A 24,992-nucleotide genomic window follows, 5' to 3' on the forward strand; every position below is an offset into this window, starting at 1 on the left:
TTAGATGTTCAGAAAAATATTAAGTATGTCATTTGTCACTGACAACAGAAATAAGAAACACGAAACATTGCCGAGGTGAAATGATCAACTTGTTTTTCTTTTCTTTTTATTTTTGTTCTGAAAAAAAAAAGATGACAATTTTCAATCACATAGAATATTTATTAAGTTGTTTTTAACATCTTCCGGTCACAATCCATAAAAATTAGCCTCTTTTAATTTTTTCATCAAAGTTAGATTAATCATAGAAACTTATGAGAAATCCACCTCTGAAACATAACAAAGCATTGCAAAGGCATATTATCTGGTACTGTATGGCTTCCACCCTGCAACCAAATTAGTAGAAGGTGGCTATAATACAAAAATAACACCAGTTTGTCCAGAGAATATCTAAGAAAATATTTTCTTACCTTCACAGTTGCAAATGTTAGATTGTTTGAGAACATCATTGTATACCTGATGAGTAAACAAATCACCACGAGCAATAAGATACAATACTTTATGATTTGTAAATATTAATGCCAAGACGCAAAGGAGGGTGGAATATAGCCAAATTCTTAATAGCATGTTGTTTTATGAATGAAAATCAGACTGAAGAGCGTTATCTTTGGGAAGCATGCATTAGATTGGGATGATGCTTTTTTTTTTGTTTGATTTTGTTGACCTTAACATTTTTTTAGCTTAAGCTTCCATATTGATGCACTAGTATTTTGGGCTTAGCTTTGGAGCTATAATAAAATGCATAGGGACCAAGGAAATACACACCCTGCAACTTGGCCTCCTGCACGCCACGAACGCCAATTGTCGATGACAGAGAAGTTAAGTGATCTTATCCACTCTAGTGTGCTAATGAATGGTACAACTAGATCATGGTCTCCACTATTTTGTCAATAAGTTCATGCATGTTAAATAACTTTGGCCTGTAATTATAAAGTTATAAAATGTAAATGATTGCATGCTTATGACTTGCTTCACCTATAAACCAAAGCTCGATATCCTCTGCTTGTTAAATTGAGATGATGTGGCACACAACTTGGTATGCTAATAGTGTAATTATTCAAGTACTCTTTGCAACGATGCCATTCTTCGACAGTTCCCTGCATATTTTTCATCATAAGTATTGCATGGAGTGGGTGAAAATAGAAAGATTTATATAAGTTGAGTGTTCTCTCATTTGATCGTGTGAAATGCCAAAAAATAAATGATTTAAACTACTTCCTGGCATAAATTTCTTTAGTATTTTGTTCTTTGGTTAAAAAAGGGAAAGCAATCTCAACTTATAAAACAACATAATTTAGTTTATCCTATTATATAAATAAGAACAATAAAAGTTAACTTGATATCATGATTTTCTAATAACCTAGTAGTGCTAATGAAGTTTATATTGAAACCCTGGTAATATTACTAAAATTTGTTGTGATATTTAGGCTTCATTTTGGATGGCTTTCTTGTTGCTACATGTAGTAAAAAAATTAAAAGTGCTTTAAGTAGTAGTAAGAAAGCTGTCTCAAAACAAAGCCTTAGTATAATTTCATGACCAATTTTTATAAAGTTTAGAAATTATTCTAATTTTCTATTAAAAAATTCAAACTAATGAGAGTTTTATACAAGTGATCCAAGATATAATTTTTTAGAAAATACAAAAGGATCGCAAGTGTGGTTAATAAAAATCTTAACTAAAGTTAAGTGGTTGAGTAGGATAAAAGGTACATATAAACCAAAACAACTTGGCTGAATAGAAGAAATTAACAACAATCAAAAGATTACCCCTCTTTTATCACTTTTTGGGGGTAACTTCACCACTTTCATCTAGATTTTTTGCCCTTTTTATCAATTAGAATAGCATTGCTCCCAACAAAAGTAACTAAGAAAAAATCAATTTACCTCCTTGATATGAAGGGCTTCTTTGGTGAGATTGTCATTTGACCAGTAATAGGAAAGAATACGATCATTCTACAAAACATAATAACATTTTAATAATTTTTTTGTATGAATTAAAAAAAATCTTATTGGTTATGTAAATGAAAATAGATATCAAATGAATGCAAATGACATAACGGCACAATCAATGTCTGGCATGGATACTGAATAATGGAATTCAAAAGAATTTTTCTTGATTGACCGATTGCCTCCTAGTTTTCTTCGTATAGGAGAGTCATCAGCACATTTAGGCTTCAATATCTCATGCATATTGATCTCTGAAAGAAACTAAGTAAATGTATAACATTACATGAGTTAGCATCATCCATGTCATTATTTCATCTTTGTAATGAGAAAATCATATAAATATGTCCAAAATGGAGATTACCCCATCCAAACTTTTGAGGTTAGCTTCACAACTGACACTCTTAGGATTGAGATAGTCTTCCCCCACACAATTTATTTGTATTAGCTGAAAATAAAAAAGATCACCTACATTTTGTAAGAACATTATATCTCAATAAGGAAGAGCTAATATAATCACTTGCCTTCATACATGTGTTAAAACTTGAAAAAAATATCTCATGGACAGCCATCTAATAGCTCCTTTGAAGTTTAGATAATTATAATATTGCCCCGTGATATTTGACAAAATACCAAATACCCCTTTTATGTTATATTTTGCATCCAACTTCCATTAGATTAATATTAAAATAACTCTTTACATTAAATAATATGTTAGAAAATTGTATTTTGATATGTTACCACATAAAAATCATGTACAAATCTACACATCTCACTAACATAAAAAAGAAATTTATGTTAAGAATTTGAGAGTGCTAACACTACAATTCAATGTCCACAGACTCTACTCACCTAATGTGCACCGGCCAGCTCAGCAAGCTCACTCTCCACTGTCCCTATCTAAAGCAACCTGACAATAATAGAAATTATACTTTTCTCTAACCTCTTGTGCCCTATCTCACATATATAAAAACACCTTCTCACTGTACCATGAATTAATAAAAATTAATACAAGATCTTCTTCACTGCTATCTCTGTTCTTTCTCTAAAACTTTTGCATGTACTCATTTATGGTGTCAGAGACAGGTGACGCCAAGAGCATCAATGGAAGAACAAGACTCTTCATCCCCAACCCCTCCTAACTCTTCCCTTTCTACCTCTATGGCTCATTTCATTGTCCCTCCTCCCCTCAAATTCCGCATGTCTAATCTCAAGCTTATAGTCATTATTCAACTCACAGCATTAAACTACGTCATGTGACGTCTTCGGATCTACAAACTTTTCTCTGTCAGCGGCTTTGAAGGATATCTCAATGGCCACCTTCCCTGCCCTCCGGAACCAACTCCAAACTCATCAACGAGCTATCACCATATGTGGAAATTGATTGACCAAAACCTTGTTTTCACTCTATTCTCTATAATATTCCCATCAGTATTACCCTACATTCTTCACCTCACAATAGCTCACGAGATCTGGTCGACTTTGGAACTCCAACCCACAATCCGCTCTAGGGTCATTCAATTGAAGAATGAACTTCATCATGTTCAAATGAGAGATTAGACTGTAACCAAATACCTAACACACATCAAATATCTGGTAGACAATATAGCTGTAGCTGGTTCTAAGATTTGATATAGAGGATATTATCCTCTACATCCTAAATGGGTTGCCATCATCCTACAACTCATTCAAACCAGTCATCTGCACTTTCCTTCACTCGATAAGATTTGAAGTACTCTACTCTCTACTATGCAGTGAGGAAATCAACATCCAATTAGAATTACAGAGGGACACTGCCCCGCCATTGGATAATCAAGCCCTCTATACCTCCTGAGGCAACACCACCAGAGGTCGTTCCTTCAAAAACAACACCGCAAAACCCACTTGTGGAAGAGGAGCTCCCTTCAATCCATCAAATTCTCCTAGACGACCTCTGTATACCCCGCCTGTTAACACACAGAGACCAATCTTTCAAATATGTGGGAAAAATGGACACACGACACTATCCTACTGGCATAGGTACAATCTACAATATGCATCTCCCTCATCCTCTAACTAGTGTGTTTTTCTGTCACAAAATCAGCAAACTCCTACCACAGAGTGGATTCTAGACTTTGGCGCCTCGACGCATCTCACATCTGACTCCAGCATCCCATAGCAATCAGCTCCTTATCAAGGAATGGACTACGTCTCTATTGCCAATGGAACATCCCTTCCCATTCACAATAGTGGGCAAGGTATCTTACCGCTTCCTAACTCAAATCGTAAGCTCCGATTACAAAATCTCCTTCACATCCCCTCCCTTTCTCATAACCTACTCTCCATTTCTAAACTTATTTTTGATAGCATTTGTTGCATTTACTTTGATGCTGGTGGTTTTGCCATCAAGGATCTACTGGACAATTGAACTCTAATCTGTGGTCGCAGTCGTGATGGCATCTATCCTATTCACACCAATAGTGATGCACCCGTGTGTGCTCTTCACACCAAAGCTGATGCAACCTATCTTTGGCATTCTCATCTTGGTCATCCCCACCACAAACTGATGACTATCTTATCTAAGAGTTTTCATTTTTTTTGCATTAACTCTTTCTCTCTATTATGTAACTCATGTAGAGTGGCCAAGAGCCACAAGTTATCCTTCCCCAAACACACCACTCATGTAACTCAACCCTTCAGCTTAATACATTCTGCTCTTTGGAATCCATCCCCCATTTCCTCTCTATATGGTTTTAAATACTACATTATTTTCATTGATGACAACAATATATTCTGCTGGTTACATTTGATACATTCCAAAGATGAGGCATTCACAAATTTCAACAATTTGCCAAAATGGTTAAAACAAACTTCAACACACAAATCAAAACCTTCCACTCCGACGGAGGTTGAGAATACACCAACACAGTTTTCAAACAATTTCTACTTAATAATGGCATTACACATGAACTGAGCGGTCCCTGCACTCCTGAACAAAATGACCTATCCGAGAGGAAATACCATCATCTACATGACACCACTCGTACCTTACTCCATGCAGCCAAACTTCCACCACACCTTTGGGTGGAAGCTGTGCAAACCTCTAATTACCTCATTAATCACTTTCCTACCTTAGCTCTCAACTTTCAAATTCCTTTTCAGCTGCTACATGGTCACCTGAAACCATATGACCACTTAAAACAATTCGAGTGTCTCTATTTTTCATGGCTCCAATCTCATGCTCCTCACAAACTTGCTCCAAGATCCCACTCATGTATCTTCCTTTGCTATTCTACATCTCATAAAAGGTATAGATGCTTCAACCCACGAACCCAAAAGCTCCACATATCCAGGCATTTTCGCTTGCATGAACACATATTCCCATTAACTCACACTCCTCAACTTTTTCACCCCAACCCACAAGCGTCATCAATTTCACCACTTTTATTAATTCACACATCTACTTATTCAAACCCAGTTCCCACTCAGCCAATCTCTCCTCTACTTCAAACACTAGTGAACACACAAAACTCCCATACCACTCAGCCCACCGAGCCATCCAATTCCCCTACATCACTCCCCTTGCCCACTCCACCTCTATCCCCTCAACAACTTCCAATATCCACCCATCCAATGTAAACTAGATTTTAGACTGGACATCTCAAACCGAAACAAGTTTTTGATCTATCTGCCACTACTGAATCAGCTACAACACTGACCAACTTTACAAAAGCTTCCAAAATATCACATTGGAGGAAAGCTATGTCAGACGAGTTCATAGATCCTCAGAGACAAGGCAACTGGTCATTAACTACTCAACCTGCAAACACACCGGTCCTAGGTTGCAAATATACATAAAAAAATAAAGCTACATCCTGATGGTAAAATTGACCGCTACAAGGCACGCCTTGTAGCTCAAGGCTATACACAACAATTTGGTGTCAACTACAAAGACACCTTCAGTCCAGTTGCAAAAATGCCATCCATTTTAGTCTTCTTAATAATTGCATTCCATAGGAAATGGCCAATTCTGCAGTTTGATGTAGCAAATGCCTTCTGCCATGGTGAGCTTCAGGATGATGTCTACATGAAACAACCACAAGGCTTTATTGATTCTCAGCATCCTCATTTTGTTTGTAAACTGCACAAGGCCATCTACAGCCTCAAACTTGAGCCAAGACAGTGGTTCCAAAAGCTCACCTCATTCCTTATACAATTTGGCTTCCAATTCCGCAAATAAGACCCATCCATGTTAATCTACAGTCAATCAAATGTTCAATTATACCTACTAATATATGTTGATGATCTTCTACTTACAAGCAATCACTCAGGCACCATCAATCGTTTGCTTGCTAAACTGCAGTCCACATTCTCCTTAAAATAACTTGGCTTGGCCTCTCTGTTCCTTGCAATTCAAATTCTCAAGACACCAACCGGACTGTTCCTACATCAATCCCACTATGCCAGAGACATCCTAAAAGCATATGGTCTTCACTCATGTAAACCAGCTCCGACACTAATGTCTTCAAAATTGCCTCAAACAAAAACTGATGTAGAACCTTACTCTAATCCAACCCACTACCGCCAACTTGCAGGATCATTGCAGTATCTCATGGTCACAGGTTCGGACATTGCTTTCGCGACAAACATCATCTGTCAACATAAGCACAATTCGACGAACGATGACTACAAGACCCTCAAGCGCCTCCTTCGATACCTCAAAGTAACTCAAGAGTTTGGCCTTCCAATATCACCAAGAAATATGCAACTTCACACCTATAGTGACGCAGACTGGGCAGCGGATCACCTAGACCGAAAGTATATCTCGGGCTTTTACACCTACGTAGGTGACAATCTCATCTCATGGAGTCTCAAGAAATAAGTGACAGTGGCCAAATAATCAACAGAGGCTAAATATACAGCTCTTGCATCTATCACATCCAATGTTCTGTGGCTTCGCAGACTACTATCAGACTTTCAAACTCCTCAATCAAAACCTACAACAATTCAATGTGATAACATCTCAACATTGGCACTAGCCAATAACCTAGGTTTTCACGCAATGACCAAGCACATAGAAATTGATTATCATTTTATCAGCGATAATATCAAGACACGGGAGATCGAGATCCTACACATAAGTTCAATAGACCAACCAGCTCATATACTAACCAAACTGCTCTCAGTACTCAGCCATTTCAACACACTTCGTGATAAATTAACTATCCGTCCACCGAATTTTCAATTTGAGGGGGGCTGTTAACACTACAATTCAATGTCTCGTAGTCTCTAGTCACCTAATGTGCACTGGCCAGCTCAGCAAGCTCACTCTCCACTATCTCTGTATAAAGCGTCCTGATAATAATAGAAATTATACTCTTCTCTAACCTCCTGTGCCCTATCTCACATATATAAAAACACCTACTCACTATACTGTGAATTAATGAAAATTAATACAAGATCTTCTTCCCTGTTATCTCTTATCTTTCTCTAGAGCTTTGCAAATACTCTTTTAGAGAGCATTAATCGATTGATCAAGAGCAATATTTATTTTGACATTAGCGTGAATTTTATTTAATAAATTATGAAAAGGCTTTTTTATATAATTTCAACATTTTAATGTTAAACTATTAAAAGTTGGACGAAAAAAAAGTAGCATAAGTGTGGTATTTGATATTTTATCAAATATATTGACAAAATAATAGTTAGCTAAACTTCAAGGGAGCTAAATGATGATTACTCAGATTTCTCAAGTTAAATTTAGCTTTAAATACAAGACACTTTTCTTTTTCTTGAATAGAATTATATCTATCTAGTTGCAAGGAAACAATCAAGATAGCTATAAGTAATTATTTTTCACAGGACAAATAATATTATACTGTAAATTAAAAAGAAAAATCTTGCAACTCAACAATAAATGTCTTATATCGTTAGTTAAATTTAGCTCAGAATATCCTTTGCTTTTTTTTTTTTTTTTTGGTAATTGGCATTGCATAAAAGTTCACAATATAATAAATAGTTTTTTTTCGTCAATTAAAAAAAATGAAAATAGAAACCTTGAATAGTTCATGTGAAATTATTCCCAATCCATGAGCATGAGGAGCTCGAGAACTGATGTCAATTCTTTCACTAGTTACAGGGTTGCCAACTAAATAACCCTAAAAAACATCAGAAACGATTAAGTTATATTCATAGCCTTGTTGAAATTAGGAGAAAAAGCTTAAAATTTTATTAATTACATTTTTGAAAAAGGCTTAAGAACATACCTTGAGATTTACAAAAAGTTGTTGAAAATCTTCGTTGCCTGTGATCCATTACACATAATTAACATTTCAATCACAAAATTACGCACCCCAGATTTATAAATTAGATAATGCCAAAATTATAGGAATAATTACCTTCTACTATCTCTAGAGCAAGTAGAGGAACCATCTTCCCTCCATATGAATCGCCACCAACATAAAAAGGATTTGATTGAAAACTTGGATGAGCAAGCAACCACTGCATTACTTCAAAAATACTTTGAATATGTATATATATAGGATCATGACTAACAAAAAAGAGTTATTGATGATAATAAGGGGCGGATCCAACCTTAATTTTCAGGGGTCAAATTTATAAGTAAAAGTGTAGAATTTTTTTTTTCATAAATATCCTTACAACCAAAATTTGTTCCGAGAGCGCTACCCCTATTTGTTCATCGTTGATGCTTCGTATATATGTCGGGGGTCCAAGGGGGCAGCACCCCCGGAACAAATTTTGGTTATAAGAATATTTTTGAATTCTCTTTACTATTTCTTTTTGTATTTGGTTCATCATTCCCTAACAATAATATCTCTACACAATGTGTTTAATTATGTTGGGACAATTGCCTAAAGATCATAGTATTTTAGAACTTTTAAGGGGGGCAATTCCCTGACCTTATGCTTGAAAAACATTGTAGTTAATATCTTCATCAAAATTTTTATACCTAAAATTTGAAGTCATCTTACCTTTATAAGGAACTTATAGATTTGCTTTGTGGATTGTACATCATCTGTGTGATAATCCACCATACTTCTTGAAAATGAGAACCCAGTCCCCACAGGCCAATCCAAAAAGATAATGCTAGAGATCTAATAATCCAATTAAATTTCTTAAAAAATAATAATATAAATGACATGAATATAGAGGAAAAGGGTTTAGTTCTTAATCACACACCTTTGTCCATGAATAAGGATTTGAAATTAAAGTAGGCAAAGTTCCATCATATGCTTTTACATTAAACTTAAGAGGGCCTGCATACAACATAGAAAATGATGAAATCTTTCAAAAATCAAAGTTCCATGAAAAAAAAAAACAAAAACAAAAACAAAAACTTGAACAGAAAGAAGCAAAAATAGTAATCACCAATATCTAAGGCAAAGCCAATAAAACCAGAGCAGTAAGGGCCACCAACAAGCCAAAGGATGAGTGGATCATCTTTGGGCTTCCTATCAGACTCTACAAAGTAGTAGAAGAGCTCTGCACCGCTCTTTTCATTGACGGTCACATAGCTGCTTCCAACCGAGGAGTAACATAAAAATATTAGACAAAAATAACCATCAGACACATAATATTAGGTAGTGGACTTACCCAGTTTCAAGATAGAAAGGGAGTGAGCCATTGAAGCCTGGAAGATGAGTGACTCTGCTTGCATGCAATGTGTTACAATAATAAGGAAATACACAGAGATTGAAGAAGAGAAGTAATAGCATCTGCATAATGCTGAAGCTAATAGGCATGACTGAGGAAGCAGGGCAGAAATGTGAGAGATAAACAGGCACTGCCCTCCTCTTTGTCAATCAGTTTCTTTATAATCAGCTTAAATATTTTGTTGAATATACATAATAAGTTAAATCCGTAGTCTTCTTTATAGTTTAAACGGTTAAAAGGTTATCGAGAGAGAAGTTTATTATATTATATGAACAATGAGAAAAATAGTCAAATTTACCATTTAGCTGAATATAAATGGCTAGTAAAATCCATAATTTCTCCTTGCTATTCCTGATTTGTTCACATTAAAGAGAGGCAATAGATTTGCTTTAAATATTTTATTTGTAGTGCAGGTCGTAAAGTAGCCAGCAATGCATCATGAACAACAACAAATAAAATATTTGGATGATATTTTTTTTTTTATATAAAAGAAGATGTTAGATATGGCTGAGGATAAAAGCAGCGCCGAAATGTGAGTAAATTTCTTATCTTTCTCACTCTTTTTTAATTCAATCATGTCAGTCAATATTATTTTTTATTAAAATGAGAATAAATATAATAAGTAAAATATAATATCTTTTCCAGCTATTTGATGCAATTAATACTAGTAACAAAATAAAATAAATGTAACACTTTTAAAATTTCTAATATTTTATTGGGAGAAATATATTTATAGCAAATTTTCAATGCATTTTAAATTTTGTATTCTAATTTATTTTCAATGTATAAAAATATATAATTTCAACAAATTTTAAATACATTTCTTATGTGAAGTGCCTTTGGCAAGAATTGATTTATGAAAAAACATTAAATTGCATAAAATTAGATTTTTTATCCTTAAGTACTTTTTTAATCCCCCTCATTCAAATTTAGAAGTTGTCGAAGGTGTAAGTTTGTGGAATTTAGTTTACAAACTATTATTGATTACTTGATTGGCTTTATTTATAATTCTACTATTGCTCATTTCAATATTAATTGTTGCTGAAATATATATTTATGGGTGAATTTTTCTGCTAGTTTATATTTTTGAGGGCTATGATGATTTCCAATATGACTTATGTGATTGAAGCATACTATCTTTCTTTATTGACGAATGCATATCGTAATGCCCTCTTCCGATTTTGTATGACTAGAATTTTATCCATTGGGAGTTTACTTTCTTTGAAGTATTCAATGAATGGTTGTCTCCAATCATTTTATACTTCAACATTTAGGCAATACAACCATGACTCCGGGCATCTGGTGGATTTACGTTTCTTGGTTACATGACATTGTTCTTATTCATTTTCGATAATGATATGTCAGGGAGGTTGAGGATTAATCAAAGTTATATCCTGCTGGCTTGAATTTGATATTCCATCTACTTGCAGGAATTACAAGATAATTGGCTCTAAGACCCGTAACTCAAGAGTTTGGCCTTCCAATATCACCAAGAATATGCAACTTCACACCTATAGTGACGCAGACTGGGCAGCGGATCACCTGGACCGAAAGTATATCTCGAGCTTTTGCACCTATGTAGGTGACAATCTCATCTGATGGAGTCTCAAGAAATAAGTGATAGTGGCTAAATAATCAACATAGGATAAATATAGAGCTCTTGCATCTATCACATCCAATGTTCTGTGGCTTCGTAGACTATTATCAAACTTTCAAACTCCTCAATCAAAACCTACAACAATTCAATGTGATAACATATCAACATTGGCACTAGCCAATAACCTAGATTTTCACGCAAGGATCAAGCACATAGAAATTGATTATCATTTTATCAGCGATCATATCAAGACACAAAAGATCGAGATCCTACACATCAGTTCAATAGACCAACCAGCTCATATACTAACCAAACTGCTCTCAGTCAGCCATTTCAACACACTTCGTGATAAATTAACTATCCGTCCACCAGATTTTCAATTTGAGGGGGGCTGTTAACACTACAATCCAATGTCTCGTAGTCTCTAGTCACCTAATGTGCATTAGCCAGCTCAGCAAGCTCACTCTCCACTATCTCTGCCTAAAGCGTCCTGATAATAATAGAAATTATACTCTTCTCTAACCTCCTGTGCCCTATCTCACATATATAAAAAACACCTGCTCACTATACTGTGAATTAATGAAAAATTAATAGAAGATCTTCTTCCATGTTATCTCTAATCTTTCTCTAGAGCTTTTGCAGGTACTCTTTTAGAGAGCATTAATAGATTGATCAAGAGCAATATTTATTTTGATATTAACGTGAATTTTATTTAATAAATTCTGAAAGCCTTTTTTTATATAATTTCAACATTTTAATGTTAAACTATAAAAGTTGGACAAAAAAAATGTAGCATAAGGGTGGTATTTGATATTTTATCAAACATATTGACAAAATAATAGTTAGCTAAACTTCAAGGGAGCTAAATGATGATTACTGAGATTTCTCAAGTTAAATTTAGCTTTAAATACAAGACACTTTTCTTTTTCTTGAATAGAATTATATCTATCTAGTTGCAAGGAAACAATCAAGTTAGCTATAAGTAATTATTTTTGACAGGAAAAATAATATTATACTGTAAAATAAAAAGAACAATCTTACAACTCAACAATAAATGTCTTACATCGTTAGTTAAATTTAGCTCAGAATATCCTTTGTTTTTTTTTTTTTTTTTTTGGTAATTGGCATTGCATAAAAGTTCACAATATAATAAATAGTTTTTTTTTTCTTCAATTTTAAAAAAATGAAAATAGAAACCTTGAATAGTTCATGTGAAATTATTCCCAATCCATGAGCATGAGGAGCTCGAGAACTGATGTCAATTCTTTCACCGGTTACAGGGTTGCCAACTAAATAACCCTAAAAAACATCATAAACGATTAAGTTATATTCATAGCCTTGTAGAAATTAGGAGAAAAAGCTTAAAATTTTATTAATTACATTTTGAAAAAGGCTTAAGAACATACTTTGAGATTTACAAAGAGTTGTTGAAAATCTTCATTGCCTGTGATCCATTACACATAATTAACATTTCAATCATAAAATTACGCACCCCAGATTTATAAATTAGATAATGCCAAAATTATAGGAATAATTACCTTCTACTATCTCTAGAGCAAGTAGAGGAACCATCTTCCCTCCATATGAATCGCCACCAACATAAAAAGGATTTGATTGAAAACTCGGATGAGCAAGCAACCACTGCATTACTTCAAAAATACTTTGAATATGTATATATATAGGATCATGACTAGCAAAAAAGAGTTATTGATGATAATCAGGGGCGGATCCAGCCTTAATTTTCAGGGGGTCAAACTTATAAGTAAAAGTGTAGAATTTTTTTTTTTTCATAAATATCCTTACAACCAAAATTTGTTCCTAGAGCGCTGCCTCTTGACCCCTATTTGTTCATCGTTGACGCTTCACAAATATGTCGGGGGTCCAAGAGGGCAGCACCCCCGGAACAAATTTTCGTTATAAAAATATTTTTGGATTCTCTTTACTATTTCTTTTTGTATTTGGTTCATCATTCTCTAACAATAATATCTCTACACAATGTGTTTAATTATGTTAAGACAATTGCCTAAAGATCATAGTATTTTCGAACTTTTAAGGGGGGCAATTCCCTGACTTAAGCTTGAAAAACATTGTAGTTAATATCTTCATCAAAATTTTTATACCTAAAATTTGAAGTCATCTTACCTTTATAAGGAACTTATAGATTTGCATTGTGGATTGTACATCATCTGTGTGATAATCCACCATACTTCTTGAAAATGAGAATCCAGTCCCCACAGGCCAATCCAAAAAGATAATGCTAGAGATCTAATAATCCAATTAAATTTCTTTAAAAACAAAATAATATAAATGACATGAATATAGAGGAAAAGGGTTTAGTTCTTAATCACACACCTTTGTCCATGAATAAGGATTTGAAATTAAAGTAGGCAAAGTTCCATCATATGCTTTTACATTAAACTTAAGAGGGCCTGCATACAACAACCATATAGAAAATGATGAAATCTTTCAAAAATCAAAGTTCCATGAAAAAAAAAAAACAAAAACAAAAACTTGAACAAAAAGAAGCAAAAATAGTAATCACCAATATCTAAGGCAAAGCCAATAAAACCAGAGCAGTAAGGGCCACCAACAAGCCAAAGGATGAGTGGATCATCTTTGGGCTTCCTATCAGACTCTACAAAGTAGTAGAAGAGCTCTGCACCGCTCTTTTCATTGACGGTCACATAGCTGCTTCCAACCGAGGAGTAACATAAAAATATTAGACAAAAATCACCATCAGGCACAGAATATTAGGTAGAGGACTTACCCAGTTTCAAGATAGAAAGGGAGTGAGCCATTGAAGCCTGGAAGATGAGTGATTCTGCTTGCATGCAATGTGTTATAATAATAAGGAAATACACAGAGATTGAAGAAGAGAAGTAATAGCATCTGCATAATGCTGAAGCTAATAGGCATGACTGAGGAAGCAGGGCAAAAATGTGAGAGATAAACAGGCACTTCCCTCCTCTTTGTCAATCAGTTTCTTTATAATCAGCTTAAATATTTAGTTGAATATACATAATAAGTTAAATCCGTAGTCTTCTTTATAGTTTAAACGGTTAAAAGGTTATCGAGAGAGAAGTTTATTATATTATATGAACAATGAGAAAAATAGTCAAATTTACCATTTAGCTGAATATAAATGGCTAGTAAAATCCATAATTTCTCCTTGCTATTCCTGATTTGTTCACATTAAAGAGAGGCAATAGATTTGCTTTAAATATTTTATTTGTAGTGCAGGTCGTAAAGTAGCCAGCAATGCATCATGAACAACAACAAATAAAATATTTGGATGATATTTTTTTTTTTATATAAAAGAAGATGTTAGATATGGCTGAGGATAAAAGCAGCGCCGAAATGTGAGTAAATTTCTTATCTTTCTCACTGTTCTTTAATTCAATCATGTCAGTGAATATCATTTTTTAATAAAATGAGAATAAATAATATTAAATATAATAAGTAAAATATAATATCTTTTGCAGCTATTTAATGTAATTTATACTAGTATCTGTTAACCTGTAATGCTTTGAAGGTGCAGGATGACATGGAAGAACAAAGATAAAACGAGAAAAGTAAAAATTATTTTGTATTCATTGCCCTGTCTCATGGGTATACATGGATATACATAGAGTTTTAAAAAGAATCTTCATACATTTCTTTAACGGAAAATGACAGCTATACAAGACTATTTATTACGTATGTATTTTCTTATTCATATCCCTTAATATACCCCGGCAAACTTATTGCACGTTTGTGACATAAGGATTTAGTGAATAGGTCAGGTAATTGATCTTTTGAAGATATGTGATGAACTTGTATCGAATTATTTTTGATGTGTTCCTGAATAAAGTGACAATTGATCTCAATATGTTTAGTGTGAGCATGAAAAACTGGATTGTTGGTCAAGGCGATTGCGGAGGTGTTGTCGCAATATAATTGTTGACCTCATTTTTGTATAAGGTCACTAGGGAGCCATCCAGACTCCAGATCGATCCTGACCCTACATCAATCTAGACTCCAGATCCTAGGATCTACTTTGACCCTAGGATTCTCCCAAATCAAACTAAACTCCAGGATCCTCCTAGAATCCCGACCTTAGGATCTATTCTAGGCCTTAGGATCCTTCTAGGCTCCAGACATTAGGATATACTCTAGACCCTAAGACTCTCCTAGATCCAGACCCTAAGATTTTCTTAGATTCCACAATCCTTCCAGATTTTAGATCTTAGAGTCTCTCTAGATTCTAGGACCAATCCTTATCCCAATTCAATTCAAGCCTCAATCAAAATCTAGATTTCAGTCGAGTTCAAATATTCAAACTTTAGTTCAAATCTTGATTCAGCCTTTGATCAAGCTTCAAACCTATCATATCATTTATGATCATCCAAATGATCATAAGTAATTTGGATAACTCAAACTTAATCAATCAAATTTAAAATAGTCTAAAGCCCCTGTCCTAAAGTCCTTTTCCAGTGAATTTTCAAACACTTCAAAACCCTATCAAATGACCTCTGATTCAGGGTCTGTCAATTGTATACTGATAGGATATATCTCTAGAGGATAACCTCCAAATTTGAGCCCATTCTGAAGTCTCTAACCTCATAATCTAAATCAAAATCCAAAGGTTGTAAAACCTTTAAATATTTACGGCCTATGCCACTGGACCTATCATCCAGTGGATTTTGACCATGGAGATTTCTTCAAACCCTCCAATCACTTCCATACCTTTAATCATGATATGTTGATCAGTAAACTGCATTTTTTTGGACTCATTTCAGCCTCCAGTGGACATGAGGTCAAAATGACCAAAATACCCCTTTGGGGTATGAATAGTCATTTTGGATCAAATGAGCTCCAAATTGAATGCAACCACCTCCAGCAAGTTTCAAATGTCAAAACAAACCCATTAGACCCATTTCCAGACTTTGGGTCAACCTGATTGACCAAGTCAATAGGGTTGACCTAAGAGGCCCTTTAAGGGTCCAAATAGGTGATTTGACTGAAACGACCTATCTAAGCCATGAAGCCACTTCTATTGATTTTCAAATATCATTTCAAACTTGTTAGCCCTGATCCCAGACCCTAGGTCAACCTAGTTGACTAAGTCAACCTAGGTTGACCAAACCAGGCCCTTTAGGGTCAAAATAGGCATTTTGACCAAATTGACCTTTTCAAACCATAGAACCACATCCAATAGACTCAAAACATCAAACCAAACTTGTTGAGCCCAAATTCGGGTCCTGAGCCAACATGGTTGACCAAGTCAACCTAGGTTGACCTAAATGCCCTTTAATGTTTAAATAGGTTATTTTAATCTATTCAAACCATTTAATCCCTTTTAAGCTTCAAATCAACTTCAAACTACGTCCTAATCATACCTTAATGTTTGGCCAATCAAACCCAAATCAAAGTTGGCCAAGTCAACTATAAGATTTGGTCAAACCCCTTTAAGAACCCTCTCTAACTCTCCCAAATTCTAATCCTCAAACTTTAAATCTCTCTCAAGCCATCAAACCCAACACTCAAATCTCTCTCCCATGCCACCTCAGCTGCCATGTGGCATGGGGACCAATTAAATGGTCAAATCAAGGGTTTAGAGGGATCAAACTTAGTCAAACCCCCTCTTAAACCTAATCTACCTTAATTCAAATCTCCTCAGTTGTTAAGACTCCCTCTAAAACATTCCTAGAGCTATTTTAAGCCATTAGATCAAGATCCAATGGCTCTTATCAACTCCATATGCTTTAGTAAGGATACAGGCACCTTTCCACCTCATTGCCCTTTTGGTCCTTTGATACCCTGCTCCCATCAAATCCATGGGTACTTGGAAGGCATCTAAGAGCTCACCCATTTAATCTCAGCCACCTATTTGATCATGAAATGATTCAATGGGGAAAAATATCCTATGGACATGCATTTAACCCCAAAGCCTCTCTCACTCACTCTCTCGGATCCAGAGCGAATCCAGCCCTCAAAAACCCTCAAAAACCTCCTCCAGATCTTCCTCTAGCACTTCCAAGCCTTCCCCCACCGAATTCAAGCCTTCAAAGCCTCATTGGTGAAGAGAGAGGAACCTAGAGAGAAAGAGGAGTTTCAAATATAACTTTCGATACAACGTGATTCAGCTCTTGGTATCTTCATAAGAGTTGTCGAGGATCCTTGCAGCTTTCCAACGAGCCCAAGAACACAAAAATCTGACGGTTTGATTGTAAGTTATTCTTGTTTTTAGTTTAAAATTCAATTTGAAACTGTAGCAAATCTACAATGTATGGAGCCTCCAAACTTCAGGTAAATTGTTAGAGCATGTTGCCGGTTCTCTAAGCTACAGTTCAAATTTATGCAATTTTGTTGAGTATTTTGAAAGTTATGGGCATTTGAAGTTTTCTAGCTCTGGTTCAACAGAGCCGTCCGATGCGCGCCTTCAGCATGATCGACAGCCCAGAGATGACCCTGTCTCCGCCGCTAGGTTAGCTTGACTCATTTAAGTAGAGGGTCCCATACGTGGCCATGCTGGCGCGTTCCCATTGGCGCCGCCGCCATTCTGGATGTCATTTTGACCAAGAATTGCTCAAAAAAAAATTCAAAAAATGCCAGTATCTCAAAATTCATAGAAAATTAGAATTTTTCACACAATTGGACTTTCTTAGGCTGTTGAAAAGAAATTTAATGTAGTTTTTATAAAATTAAAATCAAGTTGATTTAGCCTCTGTATTGTGAGATTTTACAGTTGTTATTAACTATATTTTTTTGCAATTTTCTCACAATACAGTGGTCAACTGGAGTCCAAATTTTTGGTGAAAGATTATTGGGTATCTTAGGCATGTTTACTGATTTTTCTAGGGTCAGATACCAATGGTTTTCTTGTGATGGATTTTTCAAGATAAATGTGTCCATTTTGGACTCTATTTTGAAAATTCATAACTCCTTAAAATTCTCAATGTTTTTAATGTGAAATTTCTGTGGTGCGAATTCATAGTATGCCAGGGTTAAGAAACACCAAATTTCAAGCAAATTTGAAAAGTAGTAAAACCTAGGAATAAATATTAAGGACAAGGTCTAATTATTTAGAAAATCCTAGGAAATTCTACACACCCAATAGAGGTGAAACTTTGAGAACATTAACTTAGTGACATTTAAACCTTAGGTTCAAAATTCACCCAATTTCGAGTTCATTAAGTTAAAAAATTAAACAAGTCAAAGTTCAACCTTACAAATTGCCTTTCAATCAACCAGAACTTCAACAACCCTAACAAATTGCCCTCCATAAGACATATCCAAACAATACGGCCTACCTCACACACTTTAGATGGTTTAAGTAGGGACAACAACTCTAGTTTAGGATAGGCCGGTGTTTGCTTTTCTGTTGTGTGGCCGGGTTTTCAAGCTTTTATCTAGCATACTCGTTGTTAGCTTAGAATTGATTGAATGTCTGTTTATTTATTTACTGCACTCTGTTGAGCATTTAAATTTCAAATATATCAACTGCTTGAGATTGAATATTAACTGCTTGGGATTATTTATATAACTGCTGATTATTAGGATAACCCTGCAGGATCGAGTCTAGACTTTTCAATTTTGCTTAATGTAATTTGATATAATTTGAGTTGTATTTAAAGTGACTTGAGTTGGGATGTTTAGATCCAACTTGAATTCCAAAGAGGAGAAGACATCCCTAAAGGGGAGAGTTTTCGTCCATTTGGAAGATCAAGTTTGGATGCTCTTCAAATATCCAAAGAGGAAAGATAACACCCCGTTCAAGGGGGAGTTTCTTTTCATTTGGATATCCAGAACCGACGAATCAAGATGTTCATGAGAAGACGAAGAAATAGATAACGAGAAGACCTATTCTCAAAGTCACTTGAGTCTTAAGATTAGAAATCCGGGTTGTTGTCACTGGTGCCCGGCCACTTTAATTTTTTTGTAATTCTGAGATGTAATATTAAAAGGCACTTGCCTATGGACTTTCAATTTGAATATTAATTTAATTGATTTGATTAATGTTTGATGTTGATTGCGATATAGGATTGCCTGCTTTTTATAGTTTTTTTGCTATTCTTGCATGTCGATTTTGATTTAGCCTGGAACACGATCGTAGGTTCTTAAGGACTCATTAAAATTTTTCTACTTAAATCAAATTAAAATATTTAAGCTCACATAGGAACTCTAACGTTTTAAGAAGTAAGCCCGGGACCGTCGGGAGTTCTCATTTCAAAAGTCTTAATTCAAATTCAAGTATTTAATCGAGTCAATCAGCATGCATTGCGTTAGCAACAGATTTAAAAATCCCTAAAACTTTAATTGCATTAGCTTAAGCATCAAACACCCAACATAAGTCTAAGTGGTCAATTAAGGATCTGCTCTAGATGTCGACCCCATTCATTTAAACTTTTCTAAATAATGTCCCTACCACTCAACATTAAAAGACCGAATACATATTTTTAAATCGTTTAGGTGGTTTAGCTGGCTCCCCAATTCAGGCCGGGGTAAGACCAGATTTGCACTGCTTTAGCTAGGTTCGGGTCACTTTTCAGTACATAATTTAGACTTAGGTTTCGAGGCTGGCTCAGGCCATAAGACCTCACCCTCCGGGAATTGAATCCCGACTTTTTAATAAAACTGATCACTCAAACTAAAAATTTTTTTCAATCAAATTCAAGCTCAACACATAGGATAGGCTCGAGTGTTTTCTAAATTATTTCAGAATCCCAAAACACCTCCTACCATTCTTCCTTTGATTCCAGAAATAAGTGCTCAACATTGAACCAATCCCATTTAAAAATTCCAACCCTTAACCTCCTTTGATATCGAACTTTGAAACTCCAGATAAAATTTCTACTGCTATTTTAATCGAGAGTATTCGTAGGGAAATTTCAATTTTCCTACGATGTAATTAACTTACGAGGGCTTGCGCTCGTAAGAGATTTAGAAACCCAGAATTGATTTTCAAAATTAATTTTTTAAAACTATTAGTTAATTATCTTTGGGAAATTCAAATTTGACGATCATTATCGTCATTTTCAAATGATTAGTAATAGACAATATTTTCTTTCCTTGGAAAGATATGTCCTCATATTATTATGATTTTGAATTTGAAATTAATGATCCTTTTATCCAGATTAGCGTAGGTAAACACTTGATTAAATTCCATTTTGATCCTTCGAGGTCAAATGTGATTCTTTCCCGAGTTTGACTATGGTAATCAGGATAAAGTTAAAGTTTTATAATCTGAACCTATTAGTGAACGATAGTCTCGTCTTTTTGAGATGATATATATATTATTCCTAATAATGTATTCGATTTCGAAACCAAAATTAAAAATTTCTTCCCAAAGAAAATTAATACATTTTCAAAAATATACATATAAATATTTTTTTTTAATTAATAATGTAGTGGGTTGTTGTTGAGGATGGTCGAGCTCTTGAAGTAATCAACGAAGCCAAATAACTTCATTTGTAGCCATTGTGATTGCCTTATATTATGCTTTACTAGATGACCGAGATATTGTGGATTGTTTCTTTTCACACCATGAGATTAAAGTAGAGCCCAAGAAGTTGCAGTATCATGTGGTTGACTTACGATCTTGATGATCGTCGGCCAAGTCAGAGTTGGTATATGTGCTAAGCATAAGAGGTCCGAGAGTAATTGGTAAACCAGAGTGTAGTGATCCTCGAAGATAGCGTAGAATCCATTTTAAGGACTCAAAGTTTGAATCAGTTGGTTTTTATTGTTGTTGGAGTGGTAATGTCTAGTCTTGTGAGAGTAAGGTATTGAAGAGCTCCCACGAGTTGATGATATAACTTTGGGTTGTTGAAGGCGGGTGAGTTCGATGGTGAGTTGGCTTTTATTGTTGTTGGAGTGGAAACTGGCTTGATGTTTAGCATTCCTGCATGTATCAGGATTTATTCTGCGTATCGTGATTGATGTAGGATTAGTTCTGTTGGAGTGTGCTCAGCTGAAATACCAAGAAAATGGGTCAAAGTGCCTAAGTTTTGCATGTTGAATCGCTGATGTAAGCGATTAAGGAGAGTATTAATTGATTGAGAGTTGTTTCCTGTTAAAATAATGTCATCAACATAAATTAAAAAGTACATGATAATACCATTTTTACAGTAGATGAGTAGAGATGGATCTGAATGACTGGTGATGAATTTCCATTCCATGAAAGAATCTTGTTAATGTTTTGAACCACTTTCGTGGTGCTTGTTTAAGACCATATATGGCCTTATTCAACTTACATACGTGTGTTGGAAAATTTTCGTCAATAAACCCCGTAGGTTGTTTCTTATATACTGTGTTAGAGAGAGATCCGTGTAAGAACACATTTGATACATCGAGTTGACATATGATCTAATTATGATGTAAAGAAATTACTAATAAAATGTGTACAATAGGTATTTTGGATGCGGGACAAAAAGTTTATGTGTAGTCTAAACCAAACTCTTGATTGCAACCTAGCACAACTAATCGAGCTTTGTACCGAGCGACAGTGCCGTTGGAGTTCTATTTGGTTTTGAACATCCATTTGCAGCCAAGAGTATGTTGTGTAGGTGATGAAGGGACAAGTTCCTAGGTGCCTTGCAATTGGAGAGCTTGAAACTCTTGAGACATGGTGGAACACCAATGAGCATGCTTGGCATCTTGAGTATAGGAGGTGAGATCGATATCATTGATTTGATGAGTAAGATCAAATATTATTTTTGGCTTAAGACTTCCAGTTTGAAAATGAGTTTCCATTGGGTGCACTAGAATTACGGGCCTGATGGATGGGGAAGTCACAAAGGAAGAGGGGGTATGAGGATTTGAGTGTGACGATGAGCTAGGAAATGATTTGTTAGTTTGGAGATTGTGAGTTAGCGGCGAGGGTACAAGCAGTAGAGGCGGAATTTTAAGGAAGGTAGCTATGGAATTTGGGGGAGTGAGAGTCGAGTGAGGTTGTTTGAAGGGAAAGTTTTATTCATTGAAGATGACATGTTGAGAGAAATATATACTATTTGTGATAATGTTCAAGCAACGATATCTTTTTTGGGAATGAGCATAACCGATGAACACACATGATAACGAGAGAGGTGATAGTTTTGACTTGACATAAGGTTGCAACCATGGGTAACAGAGACATCCAAAGGTTTTCAAATGTGCATAGGTTGGAGGTTGGTAATATAGTTGTTGAAACGGCATGTAGTTTTGAAGATTTAGTGTGGGAAGACGATTGATTAGGTGTATAGTCGTATGTAATGCTTCTACCCAAAGATGAGACAGAGCATTGGAGTGAATGAGTATATTTTGAATGGTTTCAAGAATATGATGATTTTTCCATTATGCCAAGTCGTTTTGGGATAGAGTATACGGACATGTGAATTGATGTTTAACACCCCAATGCTTGCAGTAAGCATTGAGTGTGTTGTTTATATACTCGCCGCCCCCATCTGTGTAGATGGTTTCAAGGTGAGTATTGAATTAACATTTGATAAATTTGTGAAAATTAACGAAGATGTTCGTAACCTCAGATTTTTGAAACATTGGAAAAATCCAATAATATTGGGAGTAATCGTCAATAAATGAAACAAAATATCTATATCCTTGTAGGGAGGCAACTGGTGAAGGCCCCCAGACATCGAATGCACAAGTTGAAAAGGTACAGTAGTATGAGAGGGAGATTGAGGAAAAGCTAATTGTCTGGTCTTAGCAAGATAACATGTATTACATGTAGTATTTAGGGAAGTACATATAGTGGAATCATAATGAGCTAAGTGTTGTAAGACGGTAACTGCATGATGCCCAAGACGGTTGTGCCACAAGTCTGGAACGGTTTTGGCAAAAAGCAGAGCGAGATGCGGATAATTGGACGTGGAGGGGATTTTGTCCAGACCATTATGGTAGGGCCCTTGATGAAGAAGGCGATGAGTCTTCAAATTGTTAATTTGATATCCATGAGAAGAAAAAGAAACAACACAATCATTATTGGTGATTAGCTGATTAATAGAGGGAAGATTAAAAGAAAGATTGGGAACGTGAGGAAGTTTGTTAAGGTAAGGATTATCTGTGGGAGTTGGCAGAAGTCCTTTACCTGTATTTTGTATCGGAAGGTGGTGAACATTACCAAGAATGAATGGAGAAGAACCCGTTTATGGCTCAGTTGCATTCAGCTAAGATGGGTCGGCTATGAGGTGTGATGAAGCACCACTATTAAGAAACCAGTCGGCATGATAAGTTGTATCTTGTGCAAAAAATAGTGTTGAATTAGTTGAGTTATCGGAATATGTTGGATCTGTGCGAGACCAACATCGAAGGGCGGAGTGCCCCGTTTTATTGCAGATCTAATAGAGTGTTGCAGTGAGGGTTTTTATCTATGTGTCTAGTAGAAGGGAAGGAACGACGACCTCCATTTCCTCGAGATTGACTATATCTTCCTCGACCTCGGCCACGAGGTGCTGCAAGTGCAATCAAGTTGTCTGTCAATTACAAAGATTGAAGATATTTCATTGTTTTGTGATTCAAGATCTATTCTTGCCTACATAATAGACTGTAAAGATCATCAAGATTTAAAGGTTGGAGGTTCGTGCTGAACACCATCTTAAATGACTGATACGAGGATGGAAGACCATTCAGTGTGTATAGTATCACATCTTTCGGATCAATTGTGTATCCAGTGACTAGCTTTTATAGCATCAACTTTGGATTTTACATCCAGGAGATATTGCATCATTGATTCGTCAACATTCGATAGGAGATAGGTGATGCAATTCATTATTTAGCTGGATGATTCGTGACCTCGTCGTATCTTGGAGACGATGCGCAAGAGTTGTCCATATGTCATGATAGTGCGTTAGAGTAAGGACATATGGTAAGATTGAGGGTGAAATCACCGAATATAGTGTTGCAGTGAGATTTTGACCAATGAGAGTCCATATTTTGTGCGAAGTTGAGGTAGCAAGGGCTGACGAGATGTCTAAAGCTGCGTGACGCGGAGGACATGGAAATGTGCCATTAAGGAAGCCTTTGAAGCCACTAGCATTAAAAACCTTTTCCACTTGGGAATGCCATAGTAGGTAATTATCCGCAGCGAGAGAGTTGAGAACCAGATTCTTAATATTTTTCATCAAGAGCTTGAGTTAAGGAGGAATGGTGATCGAGCGAAAGGATATTTCTAATCAATCATAGGAGTGTAGATGAATGAGCCGGTCATGAAAGCGAAGGGTCAAGATAGAGATGAAAAGAAAAAGAAAGAAAAAAATAACACTAATCTTGATAGAGGAGCTCTGATACTAAGTTAACCTGTAGTGTGTTGACCTCTATCAGGTGAGCCAAAAAGAGACAAAAAAAAGAGGGATTAAAAAATGCCTAAATCATTACCTGAGGTGGAGCTCTGCCACAAATCCTGCAAAAATCACGGATACAGTCGCCCATGCCCTGCAAGTAGCGCCGTTTGCAGTCCTCAATCGAGTGTTTTGTCTCGACTCTTCTCTCGTTGTCGTTAAAAGCAACAAGAGAAGAGCCCTTGGGCTCTCGCTTCTTCCCACAACACTTCTAAAATCCACATTGCTGCCTCTCGCTCTTCCTCCGACCGAATCCACACCACCGACCTCCATTCCTACCTCAGCTTCCAACGACCAAGCTCCCGACCAATCCTTGCAAGACCAAACTCCACCTCTGCCTGTGTCGACTCCAACCGAGGAGAGAGAAGAGAGAGAGATGAGAGAGAGAGAGATGAGGAACGACTTTGGGTGTAAGAGCACTGAAGAAGAGACTGGAAGAGAGATGAGATAGGAGAGAGAGAGAGAGAGAGAGAGAGAGAGAGAGAGGT

General features: G+C 35.7%; 2 protein-coding genes across 3 annotated transcripts in view; both read right to left on the reverse strand.

Annotated features, from left to right (window-relative positions):
* Positions 1–24,894, reverse strand: LOC110114232 (serine carboxypeptidase-like 7). The gene is made up of 15 exons (XM_028694490.1): positions 24,542–24,894; positions 9,535–9,588; positions 9,310–9,455; positions 9,121–9,197; positions 8,913–9,035; positions 8,319–8,421; positions 8,187–8,224; positions 7,977–8,078; positions 2,306–2,389; positions 2,056–2,205; positions 1,882–1,950; positions 973–1,094; positions 763–876; positions 408–453; positions 1–323 (listed from the first exon to the last, which is right to left on the reverse strand). Exons 1-15 carry the CDS (start codon positions 24,775–24,777, stop codon positions 240–242), a joined length of 1,548 nt encoding a protein of 515 aa, XP_028550323.1. The 5' UTR covers positions 24,778–24,894; the 3' UTR covers positions 1–239.
* The window catches only part of LOC114579557 (serine carboxypeptidase-like 18), a 17,702-nt gene continuing 5,076 nt past the window's right edge, over positions 12,367–24,992 (reverse strand). The window contains exons 2-7 of one of the 2 annotated variants that reach the window (XM_028694491.1): positions 13,959–14,012; positions 13,734–13,879; positions 13,544–13,620; positions 13,334–13,456; positions 12,730–12,832; positions 12,367–12,635 (exon numbers count right to left, since the gene is read on the reverse strand). In XM_028694491.1, the coding sequence (XP_028550324.1) occupies positions 12,586–12,635; positions 12,730–12,832; positions 13,334–13,456; positions 13,544–13,620; positions 13,734–13,879; positions 13,959–14,012 (553 nt within the window). In that variant the 3' untranslated portion in view covers positions 12,367–12,585. The remainder of the gene's footprint in view (positions 12,636–12,729; positions 12,833–13,333; positions 13,457–13,543; positions 13,621–13,733; positions 13,880–13,958; positions 14,013–24,992) is intronic. The other variant, XM_028694492.1, reaches the window with a different exon arrangement.

Source organism: Dendrobium catenatum, unplaced genomic scaffold, assembly GCF_001605985.2.
Source record: "Dendrobium catenatum unplaced genomic scaffold, ASM160598v2 fragScaff_scaffold_490, whole genome shotgun sequence".
Classification (NCBI taxonomy): domain Eukaryota; kingdom Viridiplantae; phylum Streptophyta; class Magnoliopsida; order Asparagales; family Orchidaceae; genus Dendrobium; species Dendrobium catenatum.